General features: G+C 48.0%; 1 protein-coding gene across 1 annotated transcript in view; it reads left to right on the top strand.

Moving 5' to 3' along the window:
- Positions 1–25851, top strand: part of LOC106859187 (fer-1-like protein 4) — a 37302-nt gene that overhangs the window by 5746 nt on the left and 5705 nt on the right. The window contains exons 8-39 of the mRNA XM_088174759.1: positions 694–778; positions 1057–1216; positions 1434–1617; positions 2394–2580; positions 2789–3153; positions 3485–3593; positions 4355–4553; positions 5269–5389; positions 6017–6117; positions 6604–6691; positions 7953–8069; positions 9134–9286; positions 9521–9698; positions 10289–10413; positions 10790–10924; positions 12026–12199; positions 12453–12569; positions 12857–13018; positions 13356–13515; positions 14287–14390; positions 14777–14908; positions 15495–15543; positions 16688–16794; positions 17147–17278; positions 17965–18075; positions 18506–18633; positions 19102–19272; positions 20043–20197; positions 22101–22276; positions 23275–23360; positions 24307–24405; positions 24682–24923. Of these exons, the coding sequence (XP_088030885.1) occupies positions 694–778; positions 1057–1216; positions 1434–1617; positions 2394–2580; positions 2789–3153; positions 3485–3593; positions 4355–4553; positions 5269–5389; positions 6017–6117; positions 6604–6691; positions 7953–8069; positions 9134–9286; positions 9521–9698; positions 10289–10413; positions 10790–10924; positions 12026–12199; positions 12453–12569; positions 12857–13018; positions 13356–13515; positions 14287–14390; positions 14777–14908; positions 15495–15543; positions 16688–16794; positions 17147–17278; positions 17965–18075; positions 18506–18633; positions 19102–19272; positions 20043–20197; positions 22101–22276; positions 23275–23360; positions 24307–24405; positions 24682–24923 (4612 nt within the window). The remainder of the gene's footprint in view (positions 1–693; positions 779–1056; positions 1217–1433; positions 1618–2393; positions 2581–2788; positions 3154–3484; positions 3594–4354; positions 4554–5268; positions 5390–6016; positions 6118–6603; positions 6692–7952; positions 8070–9133; positions 9287–9520; positions 9699–10288; positions 10414–10789; positions 10925–12025; positions 12200–12452; positions 12570–12856; positions 13019–13355; positions 13516–14286; positions 14391–14776; positions 14909–15494; positions 15544–16687; positions 16795–17146; positions 17279–17964; positions 18076–18505; positions 18634–19101; positions 19273–20042; positions 20198–22100; positions 22277–23274; positions 23361–24306; positions 24406–24681; positions 24924–25851) is intronic.

Here is a 25851-nt window from a genome sequence, read left to right as displayed (position 1 = left end):
TGGCAGCAATTCCCTACTGCCCCTTACCCTGGAGCCCCATCTTGCAGGTCCTGAAGGTAAGTGACTGATGTGAGAGGAGCTCAGAAATTATTTGTGCTGTAGAAAAGCCCAGGCAGGAAGAGAGGTTGAAAATCCCTTGTCCCAAAGCACAAAGGTTTCCCCAAGACACAGGGATATTCTGAAGATAGCTAAACCTGGCCAGAATGTCCTTTGCTAAGTGGTCTCCAGCACTTTCCCTGTGAAAGGCTGTATGTCTCCTGCTGATGAGAGTTCAGCAAGCGCTGAGCAAGACTTGGGTTTTGGGAGAGACACTGGCCTCATGGGGTCATGTCTCTGCCCTAACTCAGCAGGATATGGACTCAAGGACTTCCCGTGGGAAAACAGATCTCTCCTAACTCCATTGCTGGCTTGTGGCTTCCCTGGGTTTGCAGAAGCTCAATTGTTTGCACTTGACTGCCTTGGTCTGGGTTTGACTGAGGGCTATGGGCTGGTGGGCTTTGTGGGGTTGGTTAGGAAAGGGTTAGTCCTAGGGCTAACACAGACGGGTTAATCTGCATGTGGAGCTTGCTGAGTGCCTCAGCTGTGCTTTGGAATGAGTACCTCTTGGCAGCCCTGTGTTCCTCAGAGATATATGGATGTGTCACCTGGCTGCCCATACCTCGTGGTGCTCAGGGGGACTTGTGCTGTCTGCAGGTTTTTCACTCAAAGAAGATACCGTTTCTGGGAACTTGCATAGGAACATTCAAGATGGATGTTGAGACAGTGTACAGCCAGCCAGGTATGAGGGACTGCACTGCATACCTGTGCCTGACCTTGGCTCTGTCTGAAACTGGTGTTTCCTTCATACTCTGAGGGTCTGGTCAGGGCCTTGGCTTTGAAACACTTAGTTTGCATGAAGACCTGAGCTTGCTTTTCCATCCAGCTGTCTGAAGGCAGGTTACACCTCCTGCACCTTCAGAGGCAGGATTAGGGCCAGGGCAGTCTTTGTGTGGACGGAGTTGGATGTGAAATGGTAATCTGGCTGCTCCCTAGGGAACTCCTCCTCTTCTCTCTCAGATCACAGATTTTTCCAGAAGTGGGCAGTTATCAGTGACCCCACGGACACCCAGGCAGGAGTGAAAGGCTTTGTGAAGTGCAACATCTCTGTCTCTGCACGTGGGGATACTGTGGGCTTCCTTCCCACCTATTCCAGGAACCAGGATGAGGACATTGAAAGGTAGGTGCAGTGGGATCTTGGATAGCCCTGGGGAACACTGCCATGTCTCTCTTCACACTACCTTTTTTGCTCCATTTTCCCCTCTTCTGATGGGCAAAGATGCAGTGAAAAAGACCTGTGGTAAGGCAGGATCCAATCTTTCTGCCAGTCAGTGAATTTCTTATCGTTGTTTTCCGTGGACTCCAGGAGAGAGGCAGGACATGAATTTGTCTTACAGGAATTTGCTGCTGCCGAAGAGAGTCCCTGCAGAGAGACCCTGGGCCAGGATCTGCATCAAACTGTATCGTGCTGAGGGCCTGCCCAGCATGGGAGCAGGCATCATGGGTGGTATCTCCAAGATCATAGGGGAGAGAAAAATCTTTATCGACCCATATGTGCAGGTCTCATTCTGTGGGCAGCAGGTGAGTCTGAGGGGAATCTGTGCTGGGACAGGCTGATTCTCTCTTGGCTGTGTGGCAGCATGTGGTGGGCTGATGGTGTCAGGAGCCTCCATGGGGCACAGCAATCCCACTGAAAACAGGCTGGGAGAGCCCAGGTGTTGCTGTCTTTAGCAGTGCCCTGAGCTGTGTGGCCATGGCTGTGCAATGTCTGGATAAGATGACGGTTCTCTACTTTTGTCTCTACAGAGAGCTGCTCATGGGACAGCCCCAGCCCTGGGCACAGCTACTGGCTGAACTACTGGCTTTGCAGGCAGAGATTCATATCCTTAATTATAGAGACAGGGTCAAATAAATCCTGGAGCAGAAGTCCTTTTTCTGTGTCAAGCTGGGCTCAGCCTGAGACCTTTGAGAGACTTTACTGAGATAATGGCCCAGTTTTTGCACACAAGGTCAGGGTTTCTGGTCCCGTAATATTCATTAATATGAGAATCAATCCCTAGGCAGTCTTGTGGGCCTGGAGTGCTCCAGGCAACCCTTAGACACCTCTCAGTCTGCTGCCTGCTTGCATTCTCTTGATTGTGCCGGTCATGCCAGGGCCTTGGGACAGCCCCTCACTAATGAAATTAGTGGACTTGCAGGAATGGGGATAGGAGCAGAGACACTGCTGCCCCCAGAGCCTGCCTAGCATTATCTGCAAGTGGTACAAGAATACATGCCATTCCCAGACAAACTCTGAGGTATCCCTTTCTCTCAGCACCAGCTGGGACTGTGTGGCTTTCACACCTTCTCCTTCCCAGGGGGAAACGTCAGTGGAGACCAACACCACTGAGCCCGAGTGGAACGAACAGATTAGTTTCATTGAGATGTTCCCGCCTCTGTCAAGGAAGATAAAAGTCCAGGTGCTGGATGATGCCAACGTCAGTGATGTGGCCATTGCTACACACTACATTGACCTGCAGGAGATCTCGGACCCTGACAGAAATGGTGAGGCTTGGCATGGCTGCCTCAGGGCAGGATGTCCTGGGCAGCCCTGTTCCAAGCACCTTCTGCTTGGCATCCTGGTCTCCTGGGGGTAGGAGCAGGAGTGGCTGAAGTATGCTGACTTTCTGGTGTCCTGGGCACTCCTCTTGGTGGAGGTCTCTCTTCAGCAGCACTCTGGGGCAAAATGAAACCCCTCTCCTTGTCTCTGCAGGCTTTAACCCCACATTTGGCCCAGCCTGGGTGAACCTGTATGGCTCCCCCCAGAACTCAGCTCTGCGGGACATCCACAAAGACCTCAATGAAGGCATGGGTGAAGGCATCTTCTACCGTGGGCGCATCCTCATGGCCATCACAGTGGAGATCTTCAGCAGCCCCAGCGTGGCAGAGAGGAAGCTTGGGGATAGGATGAGAGGTACCCTGAAAAAACTGAAGCTGAAGAAGAAAAGTAAAAAATCCAAGGAGAAAACTAAAGAACTGAGCCAGCTGCAGGGAGAGGAGGAGGCTGGGAGCTCTCAGGAGGCCGAGCAGCCCAGGGAGGTCACTGTGGAGGTGGAAGAGCTTCATCCACTCCCCGAGGTGAGTTCTCCTGTGCTGACAAAGGTGCCAGTCTTTGGCGTGCACAGTTGTGGAGGGGCAAGGTGGGAGGCAACTGTGTTGGTGCAATAGCCATCCCTCAGTCTGCAACCTGCTCTGTAGCTTCACACAAGCATCAGCCAATCCATGGTTCTGCACTAGCACCTCAGAATTTCCAAAAAATCTTATTCTGTTTCTGGCAGCCCAGTGGTGATCTCAGCAGCATCCTGCTGAGCTCCTGTGGAAGGGCTGGCAGGCATCCATTATGCCCTGGTGCTCAGGTAGTGTTTTGGTGCACGAGGCTCTCAGGCTGATTTTCTCTCTCCTTGCTCAGAATGTGTTGGGGAGAAAGGATGAATTCCTTCTCTTTGCTGCCTTCTTTGAAGCCACTATGATGGACTCCTCTCTCAGCTCAAAACCTGTCAGCTTTGAAGTCTCTATAGGTGGGTATTCACAAGGGCCCTATGTCCAGAAACCATGGGAACAGTGTGAATCTCCCTCTGACAGCCAAGTCAGTTCTTGACACTGCCCTGTCAAGTCAGCTCAGGAACTTGGGAAGGGATGAGGAATGAGTCAGGGACCGTGCACAGTGCTTTATTTACCTGAAAAGCCTGTATCTCTTCTATGGCATTGGAGATTTGCACCATTTGTGTGAATTGTTTTGGGAAGGTTTTGGGAAACTCTTCTAGTAAACGGGGGTACAAAGAAGCAGAAGGATTTGGTAGCAAGAAAGGGAAACAAAGGAGGGAAAGCTGGGATACTGGGGTTAGCCATGTGGCTCTGAGGGGATGTGACAACAAGTGATGGGTAAACAATGGCCTGAGAGTGGGTCAAAGCCCCCACCTGCTAAGCTGGATGGGTGGAGATGCTTGATGCTGAGATATTCACTTGGGGAGCTGATGCTGGCCCCAATGTAGGGATGTAGATGGTAGTCAGCAGGCACTTGGTGGAGCTGGCAGAACCGAGGAAAGCATACACAAGGACCTCCTTGCAATTGCCCACCTCCCTCTGGGACCTCCTGGTTGTCCATGTGATGTGCTGATGGTTGGACATAATTGCTAGCTCCCAAAGCAGTAAATGCACCTGTGTTCCTCTTGGCAGGAAAACTGCCAAGAGTCTGATTTTGCCAGCTAGAAAATTTCTTTTCTAAAAAAAACCAGAGTGATCACACTTACCTGTTTATAATTTAATGCTCACCTTCAAGGAAACTATGGCAAATCTGAAGAGGTTGTGACCAAGGGATGGCAAAAAGTGGGAAAAGGAGAAGTGAAAGAAGAAAGTCAGCCTTTACTGGATGCTGGTTCAGGTGGTGAGCTGGATGCTGAAATCCTGACTCCATCTTTAGCAGCACTGAACAAATCAGTGACAAAGAGCCAGAGACCAGAGCCCATGGAATATGACAAGTAAGTTCTGTATTTTTCTATCCCACCTTTCCTGGAGCTGTCACAGCTTCCCAGGTTAGTTATTCCAGATGTTATTAGAGGTCTGTTCAGCAATGCATCATAGGTTTTTCTTCTCTGCAACCCTGCAGCTTGCCATGGCCTATCTGTCTGGGATTTCCCACTAGCTTTACAAGCCCTATGGTGTCTGCTTGATGTGTGCAGATGGCCAAGGACAGAGTCACAAGGAAACAGACCTATCAATAACAGCCATCCCTTTTCTGCTTCACAAGCAGCATCCTAAGGGCTTGTTTCTAGTGAGGAAGTAGGAGAGGAATAGCTCTTCTGATGATATGTTTGCTCTGTGAATGCTGCCTAGTTTGTCCCACAGGCCTGACAATGTTTTGGTCTTTGTGTTGTGAGGCCTGTGCCTGCTACTACTTAGTCATATAGCAGTGAGAAGTCTTGATGGCATCCCATGCTCCTGTCAGCCTCATTCATCTGAGCATGTGTTGCTGTCTCTACTAGAAACCCTGTGTGCTAGCTTGGGATGGCAAAGGGTAGATCCAGCAGCTTATACCCATGTCCATGGTGCAGAGCTCAAAGCAGCCAATTAATTTCCCTATGAGGGAGAGAGTTCAGCCTCTGCTCCCTTGCTGGGTGTGCAAGCACATGTGTTATGATATGGCATATGCTTTCTGTAGCAGTAGCCATAACCTCCTCTGCCTGCTGCCCTTAGGTCATACAGCTGCCTGCCCATGACACATGAAAAACCCTGCGTGTATGTTTGGAGCTACTGGGAGGATCACGCCTGGAGACTCTGCATTTCCAACCGGATTGTCAAACTGGCAGAGCGCCTGGTAGCATGTTCAGGGTGTTTGTGGCATGCTCCTTCCTGGTGTGCTTTCCTTGTTGCATGTGCAGTTGCTGTGTGAGATGTTTGCTATCCTCACCGTCCATGCAAGTCCATGTCTCTCACAGGGCTTAGTCCCACTTGCCCTTTACACAGGACGGGTAGGCCACATGGATTCATGTGTGCAACTGCGGGCTGATGGTTCCTGGAGGAGCGAGTGATGTGATATGATGTCTGTGACAGCAAGTTCCTCTGCTGCCAGTCCTGAGCTGTGTGAGCCCATGGCAGATGATTTGGCAAGGGGACTCTCAGTCTTAGGTTATCATGAAGGGGGTGCAGTCTTTCCTCAGGACTTTGCCTTTCCCTTTTGGGCTTGAAAATATGAAAGCAAAGCTTGCCACAGTGTATGCTAGTGGCTGATCAAGGACTGAGACACAAGGTGTTGTAGCAACAAATGTTAAGGCTATCCTCAGGCTCTGTAGAGTCCTTGACAGCATAGTACTGATCTGCAACACTCATGAATCCCAGTTCTGCAGGAAGGCATAAACCATTTGTGGCAAATGTATCCTTGCAAGGTTTTACTCTGAACCCTCAGCTAGGTGCAAGCTTTGTGAATATTGTGATTTTGCTACAGGAGCAGGGGTTGGATGACGTGGAGAAGCTCTTGAGAAGACCAAAGGCTAAAGCAGAAGAGCGGCTCAGAGAGGTGCTGGAGGAATTTGTAGCTGGATGCAGGTTAGCATGTCCCTGATTTCCTGAAGTTTTTTGTTTTCAGGTTAGGAGGTCATATCATGTTCTGCCTGGGCCGTGTGCAGCCTTCTCTCTTGTCCTTTGAGGTGGATGAAGAAACAGCCTCAGTATTCCTGGGCCCCCAAGTGTTTACTAAATGTGAAGGACATTTCCTTCACTCTTTTGAGTCATGCAAAAGACATGCAAAACACTTGTCAAAAGACAAGTGTTTCAATCCCCATGACTGCCCTGTGGGGACCAATATGCACTTCAGTCCACATTGCAACTGTAGAAAGGAAGCCTCAGGTGCTAAGACTCCCCAGTGTACCTTCTGAACCAACAAGTTTGCAGAAGAGAGGGCTTTGCAGAGATAGAGCCTCCTGATGTGTCTGGATTGGTACCAGGGATTTGGAGCTTGCGTCCCTGCTGTGAGCTGGGCTCAACATGCTGAGTGCAGAGGATACAGAGCCTGTGATGCTTTTCTCATTGTAGGCAATATTCACTCAGTGCAGAGAGAAAAATAATGGCTCATCCAAATAACCTGGACAGATGTCGGACAAAATACCTGATGCGCAATATTGTAAGTTGTGGGGCTTGGTGGGAGCCTGTGCAATCCCTGCTCTGGGAAAACTTCTGGAGGATCAGCAGGAACTGATGCTAAGAAGGAAACCTGGAGCTGAGACTCATTGTATCAGTCATAGGCTTTTACTACAGCATCTCCCAACTTCTGCTCAGAGCAATACAATTTCTGGCACAGGGAACAGAGACAGGGTCTGGCCATGGCTGCCCTCAGTTTTGTGCAGATGCTGTGCCCTGGTGCCTTCTTTCATCTCCACTGGGGCATCATGTGGTTGAACATATGCATATTGCTGCCTGGTAGATTGCTGGAGGTCTTTTGGTGCACCATGTTCCTGCAGACAGCTTTGTGGTGACTCAGTGAGATCCCGCTGCTCCTGAATAATGTACCTTGGCTGGGTACATATCCAGCAGGCCTTAAAGGCAACACTTGGGCACTTATCACCCTGCACACAAGACCAGCTAGCCGAATGAGAGCACAATTACATACCTTCCATCATGGCACAGCAGAGCACAGGTGTAGAGTCATAGCCCCTGTTAGACTACAAAACTTCGAAAGCCTGACCAAAATGCAATGACAGCAGCAGGAAATAAACTTTAGGCACATCTGGGTGCCAGTTCCCTTCCCTCTGCTTCCTTGCATGTCATCACATGAGCTATGGTGAAGGTATTATGCTAAGCCTGAGACATTCTGGAAGAGAGAACCCACCCAAGAGACGAGTTTTTTGGCCTTCCCAGTCCATAGGGAGTGTACATCCTGAATTTCTTCTGGATTTCGTTATTAGTTTTGATTCATCCCAAAGTCTCTCCTCAGATTTATACACTATCTCCAGTATGTACTAACGGTGGTGAAAGCCAAGCCCTGTGTTGCAGTTTCCTATATCTTCATATTCCCACACTTCTATGGGAAAGTCTCCTGCAGGCACTATCTGAAGCCTTAGACCACCAGCTTCTGAAATGTTTATTCTTTAAACATCTTTCTGCCCCAAATTTTAAAGCTCGTGGACTTCTGTTACCAGATGATATTGGCTGGGCTGATGAATTACTAGTCTCCAGTTCTTGGCACCCTTTGCCAAATGGCTTGTGACAGGCTCATGGAGGTTTGCTTTCAGCAACTGGGCAGTGAGCCATGGTGGAGGTCAGGGCTCAATGGGGCAGGATGAATGTGGTCAGCACAAAGTAGGCTCCCTGCAGACCCCCGATGTGGGGTGGCCGTGGGGCATGGCTCTTTGACAGGGTCGTGTGACAGTGTGCTTTCTGTTCAGATCCTGTATGCAAAGCAGGGGCTTCGTGTGAGACGGCGCCTGACTCGAGAAAATGTCAAGGAGAAGGTTAAGGAGACAAGGAGGATCCTGGCAAAGATCCGCTTCATGGCTAAAGAGGTACAGGCAGCTCTTAGGGACCCCTGTTCTGAACTGGAGAGGGTAGGCAAGGAGAGGATACTGAGCTGGCTTCAGCTCAGCTGGTGCTGTCATCAGTCTGAGCTGAAGCTTTTCCTCTGCTGTCTTTCCTCACTACGTAAAATTTCAAGTTCCAGCTACTGGAAGTTACCATGTTTCCTGTGATAGCTCTAATGAGGGATGAGGCCAAGCAGCTTTGCAGGGCTGTTGGTGGCCGAACAGGGGTCCAAGCAACTCTGCAGTGGGTAGGAGGCAGAGCTGGTCCAGCTCCAAGCCTCTCCGCCCCACCAGCCCAAGTAGACAATTTTGCCTGGGAAAACAGCCTTGCCAGTGCTACCTGCACTTCCGCGAGGCACTGACCCTAGATACTTTCTACAGATTCAAACTTGCATTGGAATAAAGTTCTTATCCATAGCAGAGACACTCCACATTCAGAGTTTCATTGTTTGCATTTTAAGTAACCAAAAATTGGTGTGTTTCTGTAGTGTCAACCAGAATGCTGTTTGCTGACATAAGGTGGACAGATGCTGTTGAAGTTTCACCAAGTGAAGTCAAATCATTTTTGCATCTTTAGCTATGTGAGAGTAGAGTGATGTGCGATTGTAGTGATGGTGTTTGTCTTCTCAAGTCACTGTTTCTGTGATGGAGCCCTGCTGTTCTGGGGATGGTTGAAGACCTGCTTATCCACAGGAAGAAGGGAATTAATTTTTTGGTTTGCTTTGCTTGTGTGGTGGGGTACTTTTCTTTCCCTATTAAACTCTTTTTATCTTAATCCATTACTTCTTTCACTTTTACTTTTTGAATGCTCTTTCCCGTGACACCAAGAGACAGTGAGTAAGGGGCTGTGTGGAGCTGCGTTAAACCACAGCACCTCTAGAGCCATATTGCAGGGCTGACTTTCAGAAGCATGTTGCCAATGTTAGGTCCTTTATTTCTGGATCTCTAAACCACCATTGCTCAGCAGTCCCTCCTGTGAGAAGATGAAGCTTTTTCCATGTCAATGGAAGGAGGATGACACATGTTGTTCCTCCCTTCTCTCCCTCCAGCCCCAGTGCACTCTCCCTGATGTACTCATCTGGATGATCAGCAACAACAGGCGTGTGGCATATGCCAGAATTCCTGCACAAAACATCCTCTACTCAGTAGTTGAAGAGGAGAAAGGCAAAGACTGTGCAAAGATCCAGACTGTCTTTATGAAGGTGGGGTTTATACCAAAACAATGTGCTCTTGCTTGCTTTCTGCTGTTTTCCTCTCCTTGCTTTCAGCCCTCCTCCCTGAAATCCTGGAGTTCACTAGGAAACACAGCTCTCACTTCACCACTGCCTTTTGCCTCTGCTGATGTGGTGCTCTCCTGTGCTCTTTGGTTAGTCCTAGGCTGATGGTGATCATCTTGGTCTGAGATGTGAAACCTGCTAAACTTTCTGTGCTTTCAGGTCCCTGGCTTACACACTGGTGAGATCTTTGCCAAACTAGAAATCTACATGTGGCTTGGAGTAACCAAATATGCGAAAAACTGTTTGGCAGAGCTGCCTGAGGAGTTCCTTTCTCAGAGTGAGCAGGAGATAGCCCAGCTCTCAGCATACAGCCTTCCCAGCTGGCTCAGCAGGGATGGTGAGTGCAGATTCCAGTTCTTCACATAAGCAGGAGAGCAGGAGTTTGAGAGGTCCCATCCATGGATTAGTGTCTGTGGTGGTGCATTGTCTCCCCACAGCCCTTCACCTCCAGGCCACACTGTGATCTGAGAATTATGTCTGAGAATTAGGACCTGATCTAGTGTCATCTCCAAGGCATGACTGGGACAGGCACATCCAGTTTAATCTCATGAGGATGTGTTTGCACATTCACAGCTGAAGCAGGAGATAGGATGGGTGCTTTGTAGGCATTGAACATGCTGCCAAATTGGCTATGGGCATGAGTTCTGCCCCTCTGATGAGGCTTGATGGTGCTCCCCTGTAGTAGATGCTCATAGCAGAACACTGCACGTGTCATGTACTTCCCAGAGGTGTCTAAGGAGCCAACTGAGCTTGTCTGGCTTGGCAAAACCTTTTCAGATGTACTGGCCTGAGAACCACAGTCCCTAGAAGTGGTAACTATTCCTCACAGGATGTGCCCACTCCTATCTGGCTGGCCTTCTCCTTCAGGCATTTTCTTTGCCTCATACAGGACTTGGTTGGGGACTTCCTCTCTCCTTTTCTTACCAGATTTCAGCTATTTCCAGCTCCGAGCCCATCTGTATCAGGCTCGAGGTATCCTCCCTGCAGATGATAATGGCCTTTCAGATCCGTTTGCAAGAGTGGTGTTTTCAACTCATTGCCAGACCACCAGGGTGAGACCACTTAAACTCTTACCTCTGTCATTTTGGGAACTTGGAGAGAGAAAAATGACTGATATGTTTAAGGCCAGTACTGTGGCAGTCCTCCTGGGACTTTTGTATCTCCAAGCACTCAGGTATCTATACTCTGAGAAGTATGGTTATGCTCAGGGAATATTTGACAGTCATTGAGCATGGTCTCAGAGGTTGATTGGCATGTGCTAGTTGACCTTCAGTGGTGATCTCACACTTCTACCACATTCCCTCCTGCCAGCCACCAGTTGCATGTGGCTGTGTGAGAGAGGGAATCAGCCCAGAGTTCCTCACTTTCCTGCATGTGGTTTATTTCCACTGACTGTGGAACACTTGGGCCTTCTGTCTCCATCTGCAGATGCTGGAGGAGACACTGAGCCCTATGTGGAATGAGCTCCTTTTGTTTGACCAGCTCATTATTGATGGGAAGAAAGAGGAGTTGAAAACAGAGACCCCAATCATTATAATCAACCTTTTCAGCCACAATAAATTTGTAAGTATGGCCATGCTGCCATCCTCCTGTTGTTTCCAGAAAAGGGAAGGCAGAGGAGCTCTGAGTGCTACCACTTCTCTGTTTGGTTTCCATAGCTCAGCTTGGTCCTGGTCCACTGGTGACAGTGAGTCATGGCGACTGTGGCTGAGGTTGAGACTTTCTTACTCAGATATACTCTAAACTCATTAGGGGCTGATGAGTTCTCATTTGATCCAGGATCTCTTATTTTTGAAGAAACACTATGCCTGCTTCCTTGGCAGGCTCGTATTGCAGAGGGCTCATAGCCTGGAGGAACTGATATTGCTTTTAGGGCTGTTCCTTCCCCTGTGTCCCCAGGTGCTGCCAATCATCCCTCCTCAGTTCTCCCTTTTCTCTGGTTATTAGTATTTTAAAGTCACACTGTCCCCTAGACCCTCTTTGTTATCCTATGGCTAATGATGTAACTTGTACTAGGTTCTATGTTCTAGCTTTCCTGGGGTTCCAGTACAAGATAAACCCTGCCATATTGGGGTGAGTCCAGATGAGGTCACCAAGACGAAGCACAGGACAGAGGAGGAGAGCTGAGTACATTCAGCCTACAGAAGTCGCGAGAAAGCCAGTGTCTTTTTGCTGTCTGCAACTAGCTGGTGGGAGAGAATAGAAAGCTCAGTTCAGACTTGTCATGGAAGGTACCAAGGGGCCAAATGACAAGCAATGGGCACAAACTGGCAAAGAAGAAAATTCGTCTTGATATAAGGAAGCAATTTTTGCACAGAGGTAGATCACATGCTGGGCCTGTAGCTCAGAGAGCTTGTAGTGTATCCATCCTTGGAGATACTCAAACCCAGTCTGGAAAAGACTCTGAAAAATCATGTCCTCTGGTGCATGGTGCCAGGTCATTTGCTGAGTTCTGTATGGAGATGAACTGGGAGTTAAGTGGAACTGCTGCAGACATGCCTTTATCTGCTCCTAGCTCTGGATGGAGCAGAGAAAATCAAAGCAGAGGATGACATGGGTGGAAGTGTAATCTTGTACTGTCCCAGATTAGCTGGAATTAGTGGTGTTCTTTGAGGTGATGAGATACCACAGGGGTGATTTGACTAATTCTCCTCTTTCCTGCAGGGCTCCCCTGAGTTCCTTGGGCAAGCCTTTGCTGTCCCACAGGTGAAGCTGCTCGATGAGCCATACACCAAACCTGCCTTGCAGTTTTTTGATTTCTACAGAGGCACCAAAGCAGCGGGAGAGCTCATTGCCACTTTTGAGCTGATCGAGCTTGATTATAGTGGTTATTTGGAGGTAATAGGCTTGTAGGAAACTGCGCATGGTTGCCATCTCTCTGAGGAGAGCAATGTGTGTGAGGAGCTGGTTACATGGGGCCCACCAGGGGATTCCTAGTTAGAGGCCATATCTGGCTTTCCAGTGAGAGGAGGCCACAGGGACAGCCTGTGAGCACAGAACTAGAAGGAGGGAGAGAAGGGGGCGGGGCATGGCATGGCATGGAATAGAAGTGACTTTTATCGCGTGCTGTGTCCTGGTTCCACCTGTTCAGCCATCAGTGCCTGAGGATGTGGAGCCCAAGGAGCCTGACTACCTGGAAGATCCCCGTGCTGGACGGTTCATTATCCCTGAGGGCATCCGCCCAGTACTGAAGGAGTTTCGCATAGAGGTGTGCCACCTTCTGCTACACTGGCTTTTTCCTCAAGCTCCCCCTGGGCAGAGGGCAGGGCTTGGTGAGGGAGTCCAGTTTGGAGCTCAAATGTGCCTGTGAGGCCTGAGCAAATGCCAGGAATGGAGGTGCTTGACATGAGGGGGAAACCATCTGAGCAGTTCAATAGGCAGAGCTGCTGGGCAGAATAGGCCTGTGCTTCTTCTGGGGACTGTGTCCTGTGGGTGGGGATGGCAGCATGGGCATGCCTGGCATGTCTCAGACAGCAGCTTCATGTTGTGCTTCAGATCCTGTTCTGGGGCCTGAGGGACCTGAAGAGAGTGAATTTGTTTGAGGTGGATGAGCCCCAGGTGATCATTGAATGTGCTGGCAAGAAGGTGGAGTCAGAGGTGATTGTGTCCTACAAGGAGAACCCCAACTTCAGTGAGCTGGTCAAATACATAGATGTGGTGAGTGGGAAGGTGGATTCTGCCATGCCAGGGTACACCGTGGCTACCCTGCACCCCTGCACTGCCTCACTGCATGGGGCAAGATAGAAGGAGGGGAACTGCCTTCAGGATTTTGCTCTCCCATGTCCACATGGGTCAGCTACAGAACAAAATCTTTGTGAAATTGCCCACCAAGACTGTCTTAGCTATGGCCTTTCACTGCAAGGCTTTAATTTTTGGGCATAGCTGAAAGGTGCTGGCAGGTTTATCCTTATGTCATGAGCCTGCCATAGTTTGATAGCTCAACACAGGTTGATCACCCTTACTCCTGTGAACCCCATGCACAATTCTTTTGCAGGAGCTCCCAGAGCAGGTATACCTGCACCCTCCCCTGAGCATCTTTGTGGTGGAAAAGCGTGCATTTGGGCGCACTGTGCTGGTGGGTAGCCATGTTGTGTCCGATGTGATGAAATTCTCTCCCAGAGAGCTGGAAGAGGAACCAGAGGATGTGCCCAAAGGTGAGCTGCTTGAAGAGGTTCTCATGGAGACAACAGGCAGGTTTTGCCACTGGCAAAGATCTCTGGCTCTTCCACTCCCTCTTAGTCAGGCAGCAAAATCCTCTCCCTGGAATCACAAGGTCACAGAATCACAGAATGGTTTGGGTTGGAAGGGAGCTTAAAGATCATCTTGTTCCACCTTCTGCCATGAGTCGGGACACCTTCCACTAGGCCAGATTGCTCCAAGCCCTATCCAATGTGGCCGTGAACATTTCCAGGGATGGGGCAGTCACAGCTTCTCTGGGCTACCTGTGCCAGGGCCTCACTACTCTCACAGGGAAGAATTTGCTCAATGAGACCTCCATCTTTAGGGAGCTGGTCCACTAGGACCAAGGATTGAAAAGTTTTCAGTTCTCTCACATTGTCACGTCAAGGTCTGTTCATTGGGTAATAGTTTAGCTAAATATCTCTATGATAGCAACAGCCAGCACTCCTGATCTGGAAGCAAGAAGAAGCCAAAGACTGATCCATCTGTGGTTATTTCTGGGTAGGGAAGGTATATCTCATAATTCTGAATTCCTGTGAGTCAACAACAAGCATGTTGATGATGGTGGCCAATCTCAGTACTGTAGCTGGATTTCCAGTTGGTTTTTTGCAAAGTCTGCTATGAAAAACTTTAAAATCCATCAGACTACAGTGTTTTAACAGGGAGGATTTTCCTGTGGCTGAAAGTAAGAAGTAGTGGGTAGAAATAAATGCATGGAAACATGAAATTCTTTATTTTCATCTCAGCTTGCAATGTCTCATCTCACCATCTTCCATCTCAGAGTGTGGTAAACATTGGACTGGCAGCTGGTGACCCAGTTTCCAGCACTCACCCCCTTAGTTTTGTGAAGGTGAGTCATGGGTTGGGCCCAATAATTTTTTTTGTTTGTAAAACCAAACTGTAGATTACAAACAAACAAACAAACAAAAAGTCCAGAAGTTCAGTGTTAGGTTTCATCTACCAGGTTTTTCTCTGGACTGAAACACTCCTCTCTCCTGCCTGTGCATTGGCAGTGCCATGTGCTGGGACTCTGGCACAGGGACATTAAGGAGACCTGCCCTGTGCCTTGAGAATGGCTTCTTTTGTAGCAGAGAACAAACCTGGGGCCACAAGCAGCTTTGCACCTCCTGTGCTCTGCCTGAATGCTGAGCCTTTGCCAGAGGCTCCTAGGACACTGGAGGAGGGTGCATGAGTGATCATTTCTTCCCTCGGAACCCTTTTCTCTGTTCTCTTAAGGCTCCTTTGAAGAAAATTCCAATCAATAAACTTGTAAAGAAGGAAGATGAATATGAAGAGGAAAAACCAGAACTGGAAGAATTGGATTGGTGGTCCAAGTACTATGCATCCTTGAAAGAGCTGTATAACCAGGTAATATTTTGTGACAGCTGCCAGCAGAAGGGAAAATAGACTCCACTGGCCTGAGAAAGATGTGTTTAACCATACTGAGTGTCACGGGAGCTCTCCTGGCATGGATCTGCAGGAAGATGTGGACTTTAGTGTATCAAGCATACTCAAGGTAGCCAGGTATCAATCATCTACCAGGTGGGCTGATTTCAGCAGGAGGTGAGTATTGAAACATTCCTGAGGCTCAGTGCTCAAATGGTGTGAGAATGAGGAAGCCTCTGTTGAGGGTGTCCTGAAAATGTGATGTTGCTGGTTTTAACAGGGACTTTCATGCTGCTTACTCAATCCTGGTTATGTCCTAGTATGTGTTATGGGAGCAGATCTGCTCCAAATTTTTTACCTTCCACTGTCAACTTAAATTCCAATCAAAAGAAGCTAGCAGGAGGATCTGGTGAGAAGAAAAAGTCATTGGATACCATCCTGCAATGATATTGCTGAATGATTTCATGCTATGTATCACTCTACTGGCAGAAAAATGTAAGTGTTCTGTGCTTGGAAGGAGAAGCCTTTTCTGTCAGGGATCTGAGGTGAATGTTTATGTGTGTTTCAGGCATGCAGTGATGAGGAAGATGCTGAAAATGATGACCTGAATGATACAGGTGAGTTCTCTACCAATACCCCACTCTTTAGTGGGGAGAACCAAGATTTTACACCATCCCAGAGGGAACTGGGCTTGTGGAATGGCATCTGTGCAAGACAACAATATTGCAACATTCAGCAACAACACAAAAGTCAGCAGAAAAGCTATTTCAAGTTGAAAACACCAGATTTTCCTGAAAAAGAATTTGGAAAATAGTCAAAAAAGTCCCGGAAAATAGTGGAGTCTTGTAAAATGGTGTTAAAGCAAGTGCTTTCCCGTGTGAACAAAATGCAGAAAAATCATCTGCAGGGATCATGGGATTGTCTGGGTGAGACTGGGAAGAAGTGGTGGGATGGAGAGAAGATGGTGGACAGGAAAAACTTTCCAGGAGCTAGGCATCACTGTGCTCATAGGATACTCACCTGGGTTACAGGTGAATCAGGTAACAGAAGTAACAGAGGTAACAGACAGTAATAACAATTTTATGATCTGAGAACAGTGTTACAGCTGTCAGTTCAAGTTTGCAGAGGTCACATAGCTCTGACCTGGGAAAGTGCACAGTATAAAAATGATGCAAATACAATTTAAGGAGAGGCCTTGAGGGTATCTGAATGCCATTAGCACTCGAGGGACCTGGAGCCTTGGGAAATGGGACAAGGATACACCCACTCTGTCCTTGGTTTGGTGGTGCCCCTGGGAAAGGTCTAGACATGGTCTCTCCATGCTCAGCTGGCTGTGCCAAAAGAGGCAGTGATGCTTCAGTTAGCCACTCAAACCAACAGGCCAGCAAATAAGCACTCATCGAAAGAGGAGGGTGTGTTCTCCTCTGTGCCTGCCCTGACAGCACCTGTGAGCTGGCCCAACCACCTTCTTTCACTTGGTTTCTGCCCAGTGCCTGTCTGAATAGCAGCCATGCAGGCAAACAGGCAGGTAGGTCTGTGCCAATTTTTGTCCTCCCACCCATCCAGCCATGCCGTGCTGGGAAACCTGAGATGCTGGAAGGACACCTGTTACAAACAGCAATAGCTCCAATTGCCATGACACAGACTAAAGCTCTTGGGTGAAAGCAAGGGTAAGAAGTTGGGGCTGGGGTAAATTCACGTAGACACTTGACATGATGGGCAAAATCAGAGTGTTTCCTAATCTCTTACTGTCATTTCTAGATGGAGGGAATTTAAATGCATCTTCCATTGACATGGAAGCAGAAGATGAGGCAGTGATTGAAGCTGAACCTGCTCAACCCAAGAGGAAGCTCATTGCCACCCTTCAGGTGATAATTGGGGTGACCTAGTCTCTTTCAGCCCTGGCCCTTTGTCCATGTCTTTTTCACCTTCCTACAGTGGAAGTTATGCTGGGAGGAGAACCTGCACTGTGTGCTGTGGCCCCATCATTGCTGTGCTTTGATGCAGCTAGTAAGACCTTAGTGCCAAGCTGAGATGTGCATCCACATCCAAGGCTGGCCCCAGGGACATGCAGAAAACAATTAACACCCTGCTCTATGTAATACAGGAATAAGGTAGGACTAGGTGAAATGGTTGAAACAGAGAAAGGATGGTCTTTCTGATTCTCCTTCCCTTTAAGATGGCAGGAAAAGGCCCAAAATTACTTTCTACTTATTTCAGATCTACAACTCTGAGCTGGAAAAAGAGTTTGGTAATTTTGAAGACTGGTTGTGTATTTTTCCCCTTCATCGTGGCAAAGCAAATGAAGATGAAGATGGAAATGAGGATGAACATTATGTGGGGAAGTACAAGGTACTGTTTCATTTGTATGACATTTGTGCTGCATGTGAAAGAAGATCCTTATGACCTGTATTTTAGAGCAAGCCAACACCAGTAAAACCTTGCAGAGTGCAATGGTGTGCAGGTTGGGCTGCAGCATGGCCAGGGTACTGTTACTGCCTGTTGAAGCAATTATACTGTAGTCCTACTATTGTTAGCTTATAAACCCATCTAATTTAGATTTTTTAGCTGCTACCAGGAGAAAGCATGAAGCATAAAAGACTCATTCTGGTTGCAGCCTCTGGGTATAGTTGGTATGCATATAAGTATTATAGAAGTAAGTTTCACTGGTTTTAAAATTAGCAAAACTTATTTAAAAGAGGCATCATGCTCTCATCCAGGAGCTCTTGAAGACTCTGAAATTTCAACTACAGAAACTGTACAGAAACCTTTAGTGTCCTCTATCTTTGGCAGTCCTAGAGGTGCTCAGATCTGACATTGGCAGTGGTATGACAGCCTGCAGCCTAAATTGCGAGCAGGGATTGGCGGGGCCATGATTGGACCTTTGGGAAGGACTGTCCCCATAGGCACAGGGTGTCTGTGGTCTGCATGGGGAAATGGGTCTGATTTTCTAGTTGGCAGGTGGAGCTGGTGGCTCCAATCCTTTCTGAGATATTCCCGTTTATATCCAGCTGTTCCTTGAAAAGTGTTTTCTGCAGGGCTCCTTCTATGTCTACCCTGCTGAAGAAGCTGTTATGGAACCCAAGGTCTCCCAGGGCATTCCAAGGAACAGACCCATCAAGGTTCTTGTAAGAGTTTACATTGTTAAGGTAAGTCTCTGGTGGAGGTGGCAGTAATGCTTGGCAGTCGCTCTCCTCCCTGTGGACCTTCTGCTATTCTCTGCTCAATAAATGTGAGTAGTGGCACTTACGAAAAATGTGATGCTGGCTTGAAGCCTCTGCCAGTGGAAGACACCTACATCATTTCCATGGAGAGCCTTCCATGCTTTGTAGCTTGAGGATGGACAGATGGGCATTTCTTGGCTCCTCATATCTGCCCTGAGATCATGAACAAGTAGGTGGGTCCACAGGTGGGCTTGCAGAGTGAGGATTTGTGTGGGAGCAAGTGGCTGTTTCACTGCTGGGGTAGCTGCTGGAGGGACCTGACCAAGCAGGCTTGGGTGATGTCATGCCTGTGCAGTGTTCCTTGTGCAGGTTGCTCTCCACAGCTATGTACAGCAGTATCTTTTGCATATTCCAGGCTACAAATCTGTCTCCAGCAGACCCCAATGGCAAAGCAGACCCCTATGTGGTGGTGACTGTGGGGCAGCAGCAGAAGGACACAAAGGAGCGATACATCCCAAAGCAGCTCAATCCTGTGTTTGGAGAGTATGCAGGAAGCTTTCATCTAGCAGGTTTAATAAGAACAGTTCAAATCTGGGCCTTGGAAGGTGGCTCAGCATGTAAGGTCTTCTGTTCCTTTCTGATGGAGAACCTCGTGTTTTAACACAAAGCCCCTGGGCATGTCTCTTGCCTCCAGCTAACTCAAGAGTCATCATGCTTCGGGTTAGGAGGCGAGCACACCCAAGCACTTGATTTAAAACTGGAAGCAAAGCATTGGAGAGCTTTTTCCCTAACTCCAGGCCCTCTATCTGAGCCATACATTCCTGGAAAAGTAATTCCTTTGTTTGAACATGCATACTGAAAATTGCACCAATTGCACCAGAGAGAACCAAAGTTTATCAGAGGCCTTTAAGTTGTTGTCAAATACAGTTCTTGAATGTGTAGGATTATCAAAGCAGAGCATGTGTTTAATTTCCATTTTCTTTGCTAATTTCACTTTTTGATTCTATCCAGAGTTGTGGAGCTGACAGTCTCCTTTCCCATGGAATCAGAACTCACTGTGGCAATATTTGATCATGATTTGGTTGGATCTGATGATCTCATCGGGGAGACCAAGATTGACTTGGAGAATCGATTCTACAGCAAGCATAGGGCCAACTGTGGAGTGGCTGCACAGTATGACTTGTAGGTACCGGTGTGACACATTAAGGCCATAGACATTCTTCTCACCTGCCACATGTGGGTAACAGAGCTCCTCCTGTTCTGCAAGACATTTGCATTTGCAGGTGCTCCACAGATTCACTACAAGTTACATGGGTAACTCTATCTCTTTAGACACCTACCAGCTTCCACTGATAGCTCTAATTCCTACTGCAAACCAATATACCTTGCATAATACAGCAAAAAAATTCTTTATTGCTTACACATTGGTGTTCTGTGAGAAAAGTGCCTCCTTGACTCTGACCTCTTTCAGAAAGTACAGCAGTTTCTCTGGCAGCATTTTGTAAGCAGCAACACTCAGGACACCTGATTTCCTTTGGCCTTCTTCCATATGGATTCTCCAGTGTCTTTGGCCACTTTTCTGCAAGGCTTCTCTTACTCTGCTATTGGAAAATTTGCTGTGGGAATGGAATTGAGTACCCAGCACAGCTAAAACCTCTTTCTCACTTAGGAACTGCATCTAGAATTGCTCCTGCTGCTAGCATTACTTCTGCTGCTCAGAAGCTAATAGTTCTGTGGGGTGAAAATCCAGCTTGTTCTCTGTCAAGTCAGAGTTTGTTTAGCATTTCATTCATTAAGATTTTTTGTAACTTTTTTAAGTCCAGTGTTTTCCCAGTGAAAATCTAAGCAGGCTTCTAGTGACATAGCTTGTGCTTTGGGAAGGAAGTTTTTTTAACAGCCTAGAAAAGAAACTTAAGCTGAAGAAGTTCTCGATGTTTTCTTTTTCCATGCAGAAATGGCTACAACATGTGGCGAGATGCTTTTAAACCCACACAGATCTTGGATAGTTTATGCAAGGAAAACTCAATCCCTGCTGCAGAGTACAGATGGGAGGAGATTAAAGTGGACAATAAAATATTCAAGGTCCCTCCAGAGGCTTTTCCTGAAGGTACAGAAGGCTTGTTGAACTGGTCCCTTAAACAGCTGCCTGCGCTCAGCAATGCACATGCTGATGTGTGCTGATGCTTGTGGGAGCCCACAAGCCTCTCTCCCCTGAGGTGTCCAGGCTGGCTTTCCACTCTGCGCCCTGCATGGCCTAGTTTTTTGTGACACTGTGAGGTGCATCTTTGGTTCAGTGCCCTCATTTCAGTGGACACTGTTGCACTGGGAGAAGATAGGATCCAGGCCATTAGGTACCAAAGTTCCTTCTCAGGCAATGGGTGGAACAAAGTAAAGCTACGTACATGACAGTGTTGGTCATGGAGCTTTGTTGTACGCCATTCTGGTGGCTGGCACTGTCACAAAGCTGTACCTTCATCTGCTTATGATCACTATCTGCAAGATAATGAAGTCTTGTTTGGGGTCATGTTTTATTTGTTGTTGTTGTTTTTGTTTGTTTTTTTGGTTTTTTTTGCTGGTTGGTTGGTTAGGGTTTTTTGGTGGTGATGGGTTTTCGGTTTTCTTTAATCATTTTGGGGTTTTTCGTGGGTGTTGTTTTTTTAGTTTTGGGTATATTTTGGGGGGAGGGGGAAGGGGAAATGAGTGCTTTTTCAGTCTTCTTTCCTGTTTTTATCTGGCTTTGTTCAGGAATGCTTTGTGCTTCCAGTGGCTTCAGGTGCCTTGGGTGAATCCACAGTGGTCTTGTATACTGTTGATCTCCACCTTGTGGGCTTCTACTTGTCATTTCCTGTTTTCTTTCCTTCTAACTGGCATTACAAACCCTGAGCCAGGGCCACTGGTGTCCAAGACTGCACCAACCTTTCACAGCCTTCACGAGCAGTGATGGAGAACTGCCCTCAGGGAAGGCCAGGCCCTGCTGCAGCCAACACCTGTGCAATTGAATTCAACCTCAAGGAAAGATGAGAGCAGATGTGGCCCACTTGTGGATGGCTGAGTACTGCAAGGCATTGCTATATAGCCTGTAGGAAGGATAATCCCTGGCCTTACCTGCTCAGAGTGAGGACATCTATGTGTATGGCCAACTTTACTTTTTCCTTGTTTCAGTGCAATTGTTCCTCAATTTTCTGGTGGTCTCTATAGCTTATGCAAAGAAGGGAAAAGAAATGCTACTCAGGAGAGGGCAAGGAGCCTCCAGAAGCCCTTTTGCCCTTTTTTTCAGGTCACTGGATAGCTGGGGAGGGAGAAACAAGGTGCTCTTCTGGTGTTCTCTGACAGCTGGCTCTGGTTCCAAGACAGCTGCAGCTGGTGCCCTGTGAACCTCTGCTGTGCTTGAGCACTGCTTGGAATGATTTAGGTCTCAGACTGATATCCAAGAGGTAGATGCACTCCATAAAGCCAGGAGCGAGTGGGTCATTATGCCCTCACCTATTGGCTCTAGCTTTTCTCCCACCAGCAAGATTTGGTTTTGAATTGTCATTTCGCTTTGCTGTGCCAAAGGAGTCAATTACTAATTGTGTTCATTAATAGAGAGCACAGCTGCATATCTTGAGAGTGGCAAGTAATGCTTTCCAGTAGCACTTCTCTGGCAAAAATTAATTCATGGATCTGTTGGCACTACCACAGAGATGTGGGCACTTAAACTGCTCCAGAGGGTCATGTCCTCCTCAATGTCCCTTGGATCTTTTTCCCAGGGCCAGAGTAAATTATTTTTTGCCCTTTCCATTGCATTTCTCTTGGCTTGTTTCCTTCCTGCCTGCCATTTCTCATCACTGCAATGTATTGAACTCACTCCCTTCATCTTTGCCCTCCTGCTTCTCCCCATCCGTTTTTCTGGAGAGGTGTTTGTTTGCCAAATCCATCATCTCCTGTTACTTGTGCTAGTGACTGATGTCCTGATATGACTCTTGCTAGCCAGAAGCCTTCATCTTCTCCCTGGCTGTGTCCTGCTGCAGAGGCCTCTGTGAGGAACAAGAGAGAAGTGGCAGATGAGAACTTGGTGGATGATGAACATAAGGCTTTGTACGTCCTGCAGCACTGGGAAGAGATGCCAGGATATGGGTACAAGCTAGTACCAGAGCATGTGGAAATCCGCTCTTTGTACAACCCAGAGAACCCCGGGCTAGTGCAGGTAAGATGTGTTTCTGTGCCAAACCTCGACATTGTTTCGGGGAAGGACCTTCTGGACAGATGGTTTCCAGCCTCCCACTCTGGTCTCCTGTGAATCTTATGCATTGTCCCTTCCTGGGTGGGTGACTGGAGTTGTGTCTGTGGATGGCTGGCCCATCTATGAAGTGAGGACATTGGCCGTGGTTGTTCTTTGCTTACATCTACTCTCTCATGATGCTTCAGGACACCCTTTCCTCAAGGAACCTCTGTCCACTGATGCTTTGTCCACAGTGCTGGTGACCCAGAGTCCTTCCTGTCTCTGCAGGCCATTTAGCACTGCTCTGATGAGGATGCTGTGTGCGTGGCAATAGATCTGCTCTGCTTTTGAGCCCTGCCATCCGCATCCCCGTGGGTGATGATATCCTTGCCTACACCTGCCTCGTCTGCATTGTCCCTTATCACTGCTGTTTTGCAAGAACCCTGTTCTGCACCCTTGGCTTCTCCCTGTCTAGAGAAGAAACATCCATCCTTAGTTTTTGTGCAATGCAGTCACCTCAACTCACCATTTTAATGTCCTGCACTGAAATCTCCTGTTCTCTTGGGTACTGGGGGTTTGAACAAAGCAGAGTTCGGCAGTCATGATGGCTTTGTTTGGCATTGAAAATGCATGTGGGGAGAGCAGAGTCAGATCCATCACTTCTTAGTTTTGTTGGTTTTCCTTAAGCATTTCATCACCATATGCTCCTTATTAAGACAAAGGGATATGTTTGCCTCTGAAATGGATTCAAACAGAGTAGGTGAAATGGTTTTTCTTGGGAGCAGAAATAAGCAATCTTTTATAGCCTTAATTTTTTTCCCTGTGTAAAATCCAATCTCATGTCACTCTCAGGTGCTGGGAATGGAGAGAACCAAGCAGGGGCTTTCTGATGAGAACTTTCCTTGCAGAAACAAGCCTTTGCTCCTTGAAGAGCTGGAGAGTGGTCTGTCTTTTGAAGTATCTTTGCTGTCTTCTCTCATCAGGGCTCCTTGCACATGTGGATTGACATGTTTCCAAATGATGTCCCTGCACCACCACCCATCAACATCAAGCCACGACTGCCTGTCAGGTAGCATCTGTGGGGCTTAGCCTGGGGCTGCTGGGCTGCAATGAGTATCAATGTCCGTTGCCGTGGCTGGTGGGATGTGCCACAGGGCACAGGCTGAGGGTCAGTGCTGGTGTGCCATGTAGTCCTCTTTGCTCCAGTTCTGACCACAGGATGTTCTCTTGAGTGTGTTATCTTGGCCATAAGAGCTTCAGCTGCACAAACGTTTGAGAAAGGCCAGGTTAATTGTCTCTATGGCTGGAAATAAAGGTAATAGAAACCCTGGCCAGAACTACTCATCAAACTCTATTCTGCCTAGTGGACAGACATCCTTGGGAGCCTGGAGAAGTGCAGTTGAGGGAGGAAATCTGTTTTCAAGGATCTAATGGTACTTTTGAGATGGAGGGTCCAGATTATTCTCAGACATGCACCTGAAAGGACAAGAGATAACACAAATTGCAGCAAAGGAAACTCCAGCTGAATATAGGGAAAACATTTTCCCAGTGAGAGTGAAGCTACCCTGGAATAGGGACAGATTGACTCAGATGTGCAGGGACGTCCATCCTCTGTGATATTAAAAAGTAATGCAGACAAGGCCCTGTTCAATTCACCTACTATGAAGCTAGAGTAAGAGCTTGGAGCACAGACTGCAGACATCCCTTCTTGCCTAAGCTTTTCTGTGCTCCTGTGGCTTAGTAGAGTTGGGTGGGTTTCCCATGCACCAGGGATTTGATTTGCAAAAGCTACCTGTATTGTCTGTGGGTGTTTGTCTTGTAGGGTTCTAGTGTCCAGAAAGGGTTTTATGCCTGGGAGTGAGACTGCTGGGCTGTGCTTGGTGGGAGAAGCAGGGGGAACCACACTGCTGGGAAGGTTCAAGTCCTGCTGCTCTGGAACTGTTCTCTGGGCTTGATCTGCCCTCCCAGGCACGAGGGACAAGGGGAGGTGTCTCACCTCTGTGTCCTTCCCACAGCTATGAGCTCCGTGTGATTATCTGGAACACTGATGATGTGATCCTTGATGATGTCAACCCAGTAACAGGAGAGCCTTCCAGCGACATCTACGTGAAAAGGTCTGGTGAGAACGAGTGGGAGGCTAGAGCCTGGCTGCCCAGCTCCCTGCCCTGGCCCACATGCTTACTTGTCTCCTCTGAACCTGTGTGTGTGAGGTGTGAGGTGTGAGGTGCCCACTTCCTCTCCATGGGCTGCTGTAACCCCAGAGATATTGTCCAGGTGTTGCTCTGGTTTGACCCCTTCTTGCTACCCCATGGGGTTCAGTGCTTCCATCCTTTTGTTCTGCCTTTGAGGCTGGCTGACAAGGGTAGAGGGTAACCGAGTTTCTCCTGCAGCTGGATAAAAGGTCTTGACCATGACAAGCAGGAGACAGATGTACACTTTAACTCTTTGACTGGGGAAGGCAATTTCAACTGGAGGTTCATCTTCCGCTTCAATTATCTCCCGACTGAGAAGGAGATCACCTACAAGAAAAAGGACTCTGTCTTCTCCATGGAGGAATCAGAATTTCGGGAACCAGCTGTTCTAGTCCTCCAGGTCTGGGATTATGACAGGATTTCAGCAAATGACTTTCTAGGTATGGTGTTACCTGCTGGAAGTGAGGTGACCTGTCCCTTACCTTGCTAGAGCGTTACTACATTTCCCTGGGGTTCAGCTCTCTGAGAAGGGACATCAGGACCATCAGATCAAACTCTTCAGCTCAGCAGTCACCTGGGCTGGTTTTTCACACCTGAGCTATAGACAGAGCCAGGAGATATGTAGTGCTTGCATGCTTGTCCCAGGGCCTTGGTGTATTTTTTCAGGGCCTGTCACACAACAGGACTTCCAGGTTCTTCTTCCTCACAACCTTTCCAATAAACTTGCTTGTTTTTCATGCTCTCAGATATGCAGATCTCGAAGTCTGGGCCTAAGAGCATTTTCCCCAGGACCTTATGTTTTGGGCACAGGGACACCCTCTGTGAGACTACTGACAATCTTTGTAAGGCTATTGGCACCTGAGTTGCAGCATCTCATTGCTGGGGGCTCAGAGCTCCCTGGATGCTCTCGTACTTCCTAGTAATCAGACTTGCTGAGCTGGGCATGCAGCAAGGCCTGGTGCCAAAACAAAGCTAGTGGTGATTCCCCACACATTATGCTAGCACAAGTACTGCTGATTCTCTCCCACTTCTGCTATCATCCCCAAGTTTATAGTGCTCTGTTCAGTTGTTCCTCCCTTCTTCAAATGTTAACCTCACTATTAAAAAGCAGTCCCTTTCCCCTACTATCTCCTGGGTATGTTTAAACTTCCCTTATACTTAACCTTTCATAGTGTTTTTAAGCAGCTTTACTTCATGAGGCACTTCCAGTGGTTCAGCCATGAAGAACTGAGGCGCTGAAGAAAGCACTAACAATTCCAATGATTTCTGGCATGTATAATCTCAGGAACTTCTAGATAGTAAGCAGCTTCTGCAGGGATTATTGCAATTTCCTCCCCCAAGCAGGGCTGGATGCACTGTAGGTCAGGC

This window comes from Sturnus vulgaris, chromosome 17, assembly GCF_052056855.1.
Source record: "Sturnus vulgaris isolate bStuVul1 chromosome 17, bStuVul1.hap1, whole genome shotgun sequence".
In the NCBI taxonomy this organism is placed as follows: Eukaryota; Metazoa; Chordata; class Aves; order Passeriformes; family Sturnidae; genus Sturnus; species Sturnus vulgaris.
The sequence above is the reverse complement of the archived record's forward strand: the minus strand, read 5'-3'. Positions and strand labels throughout refer to the sequence as shown.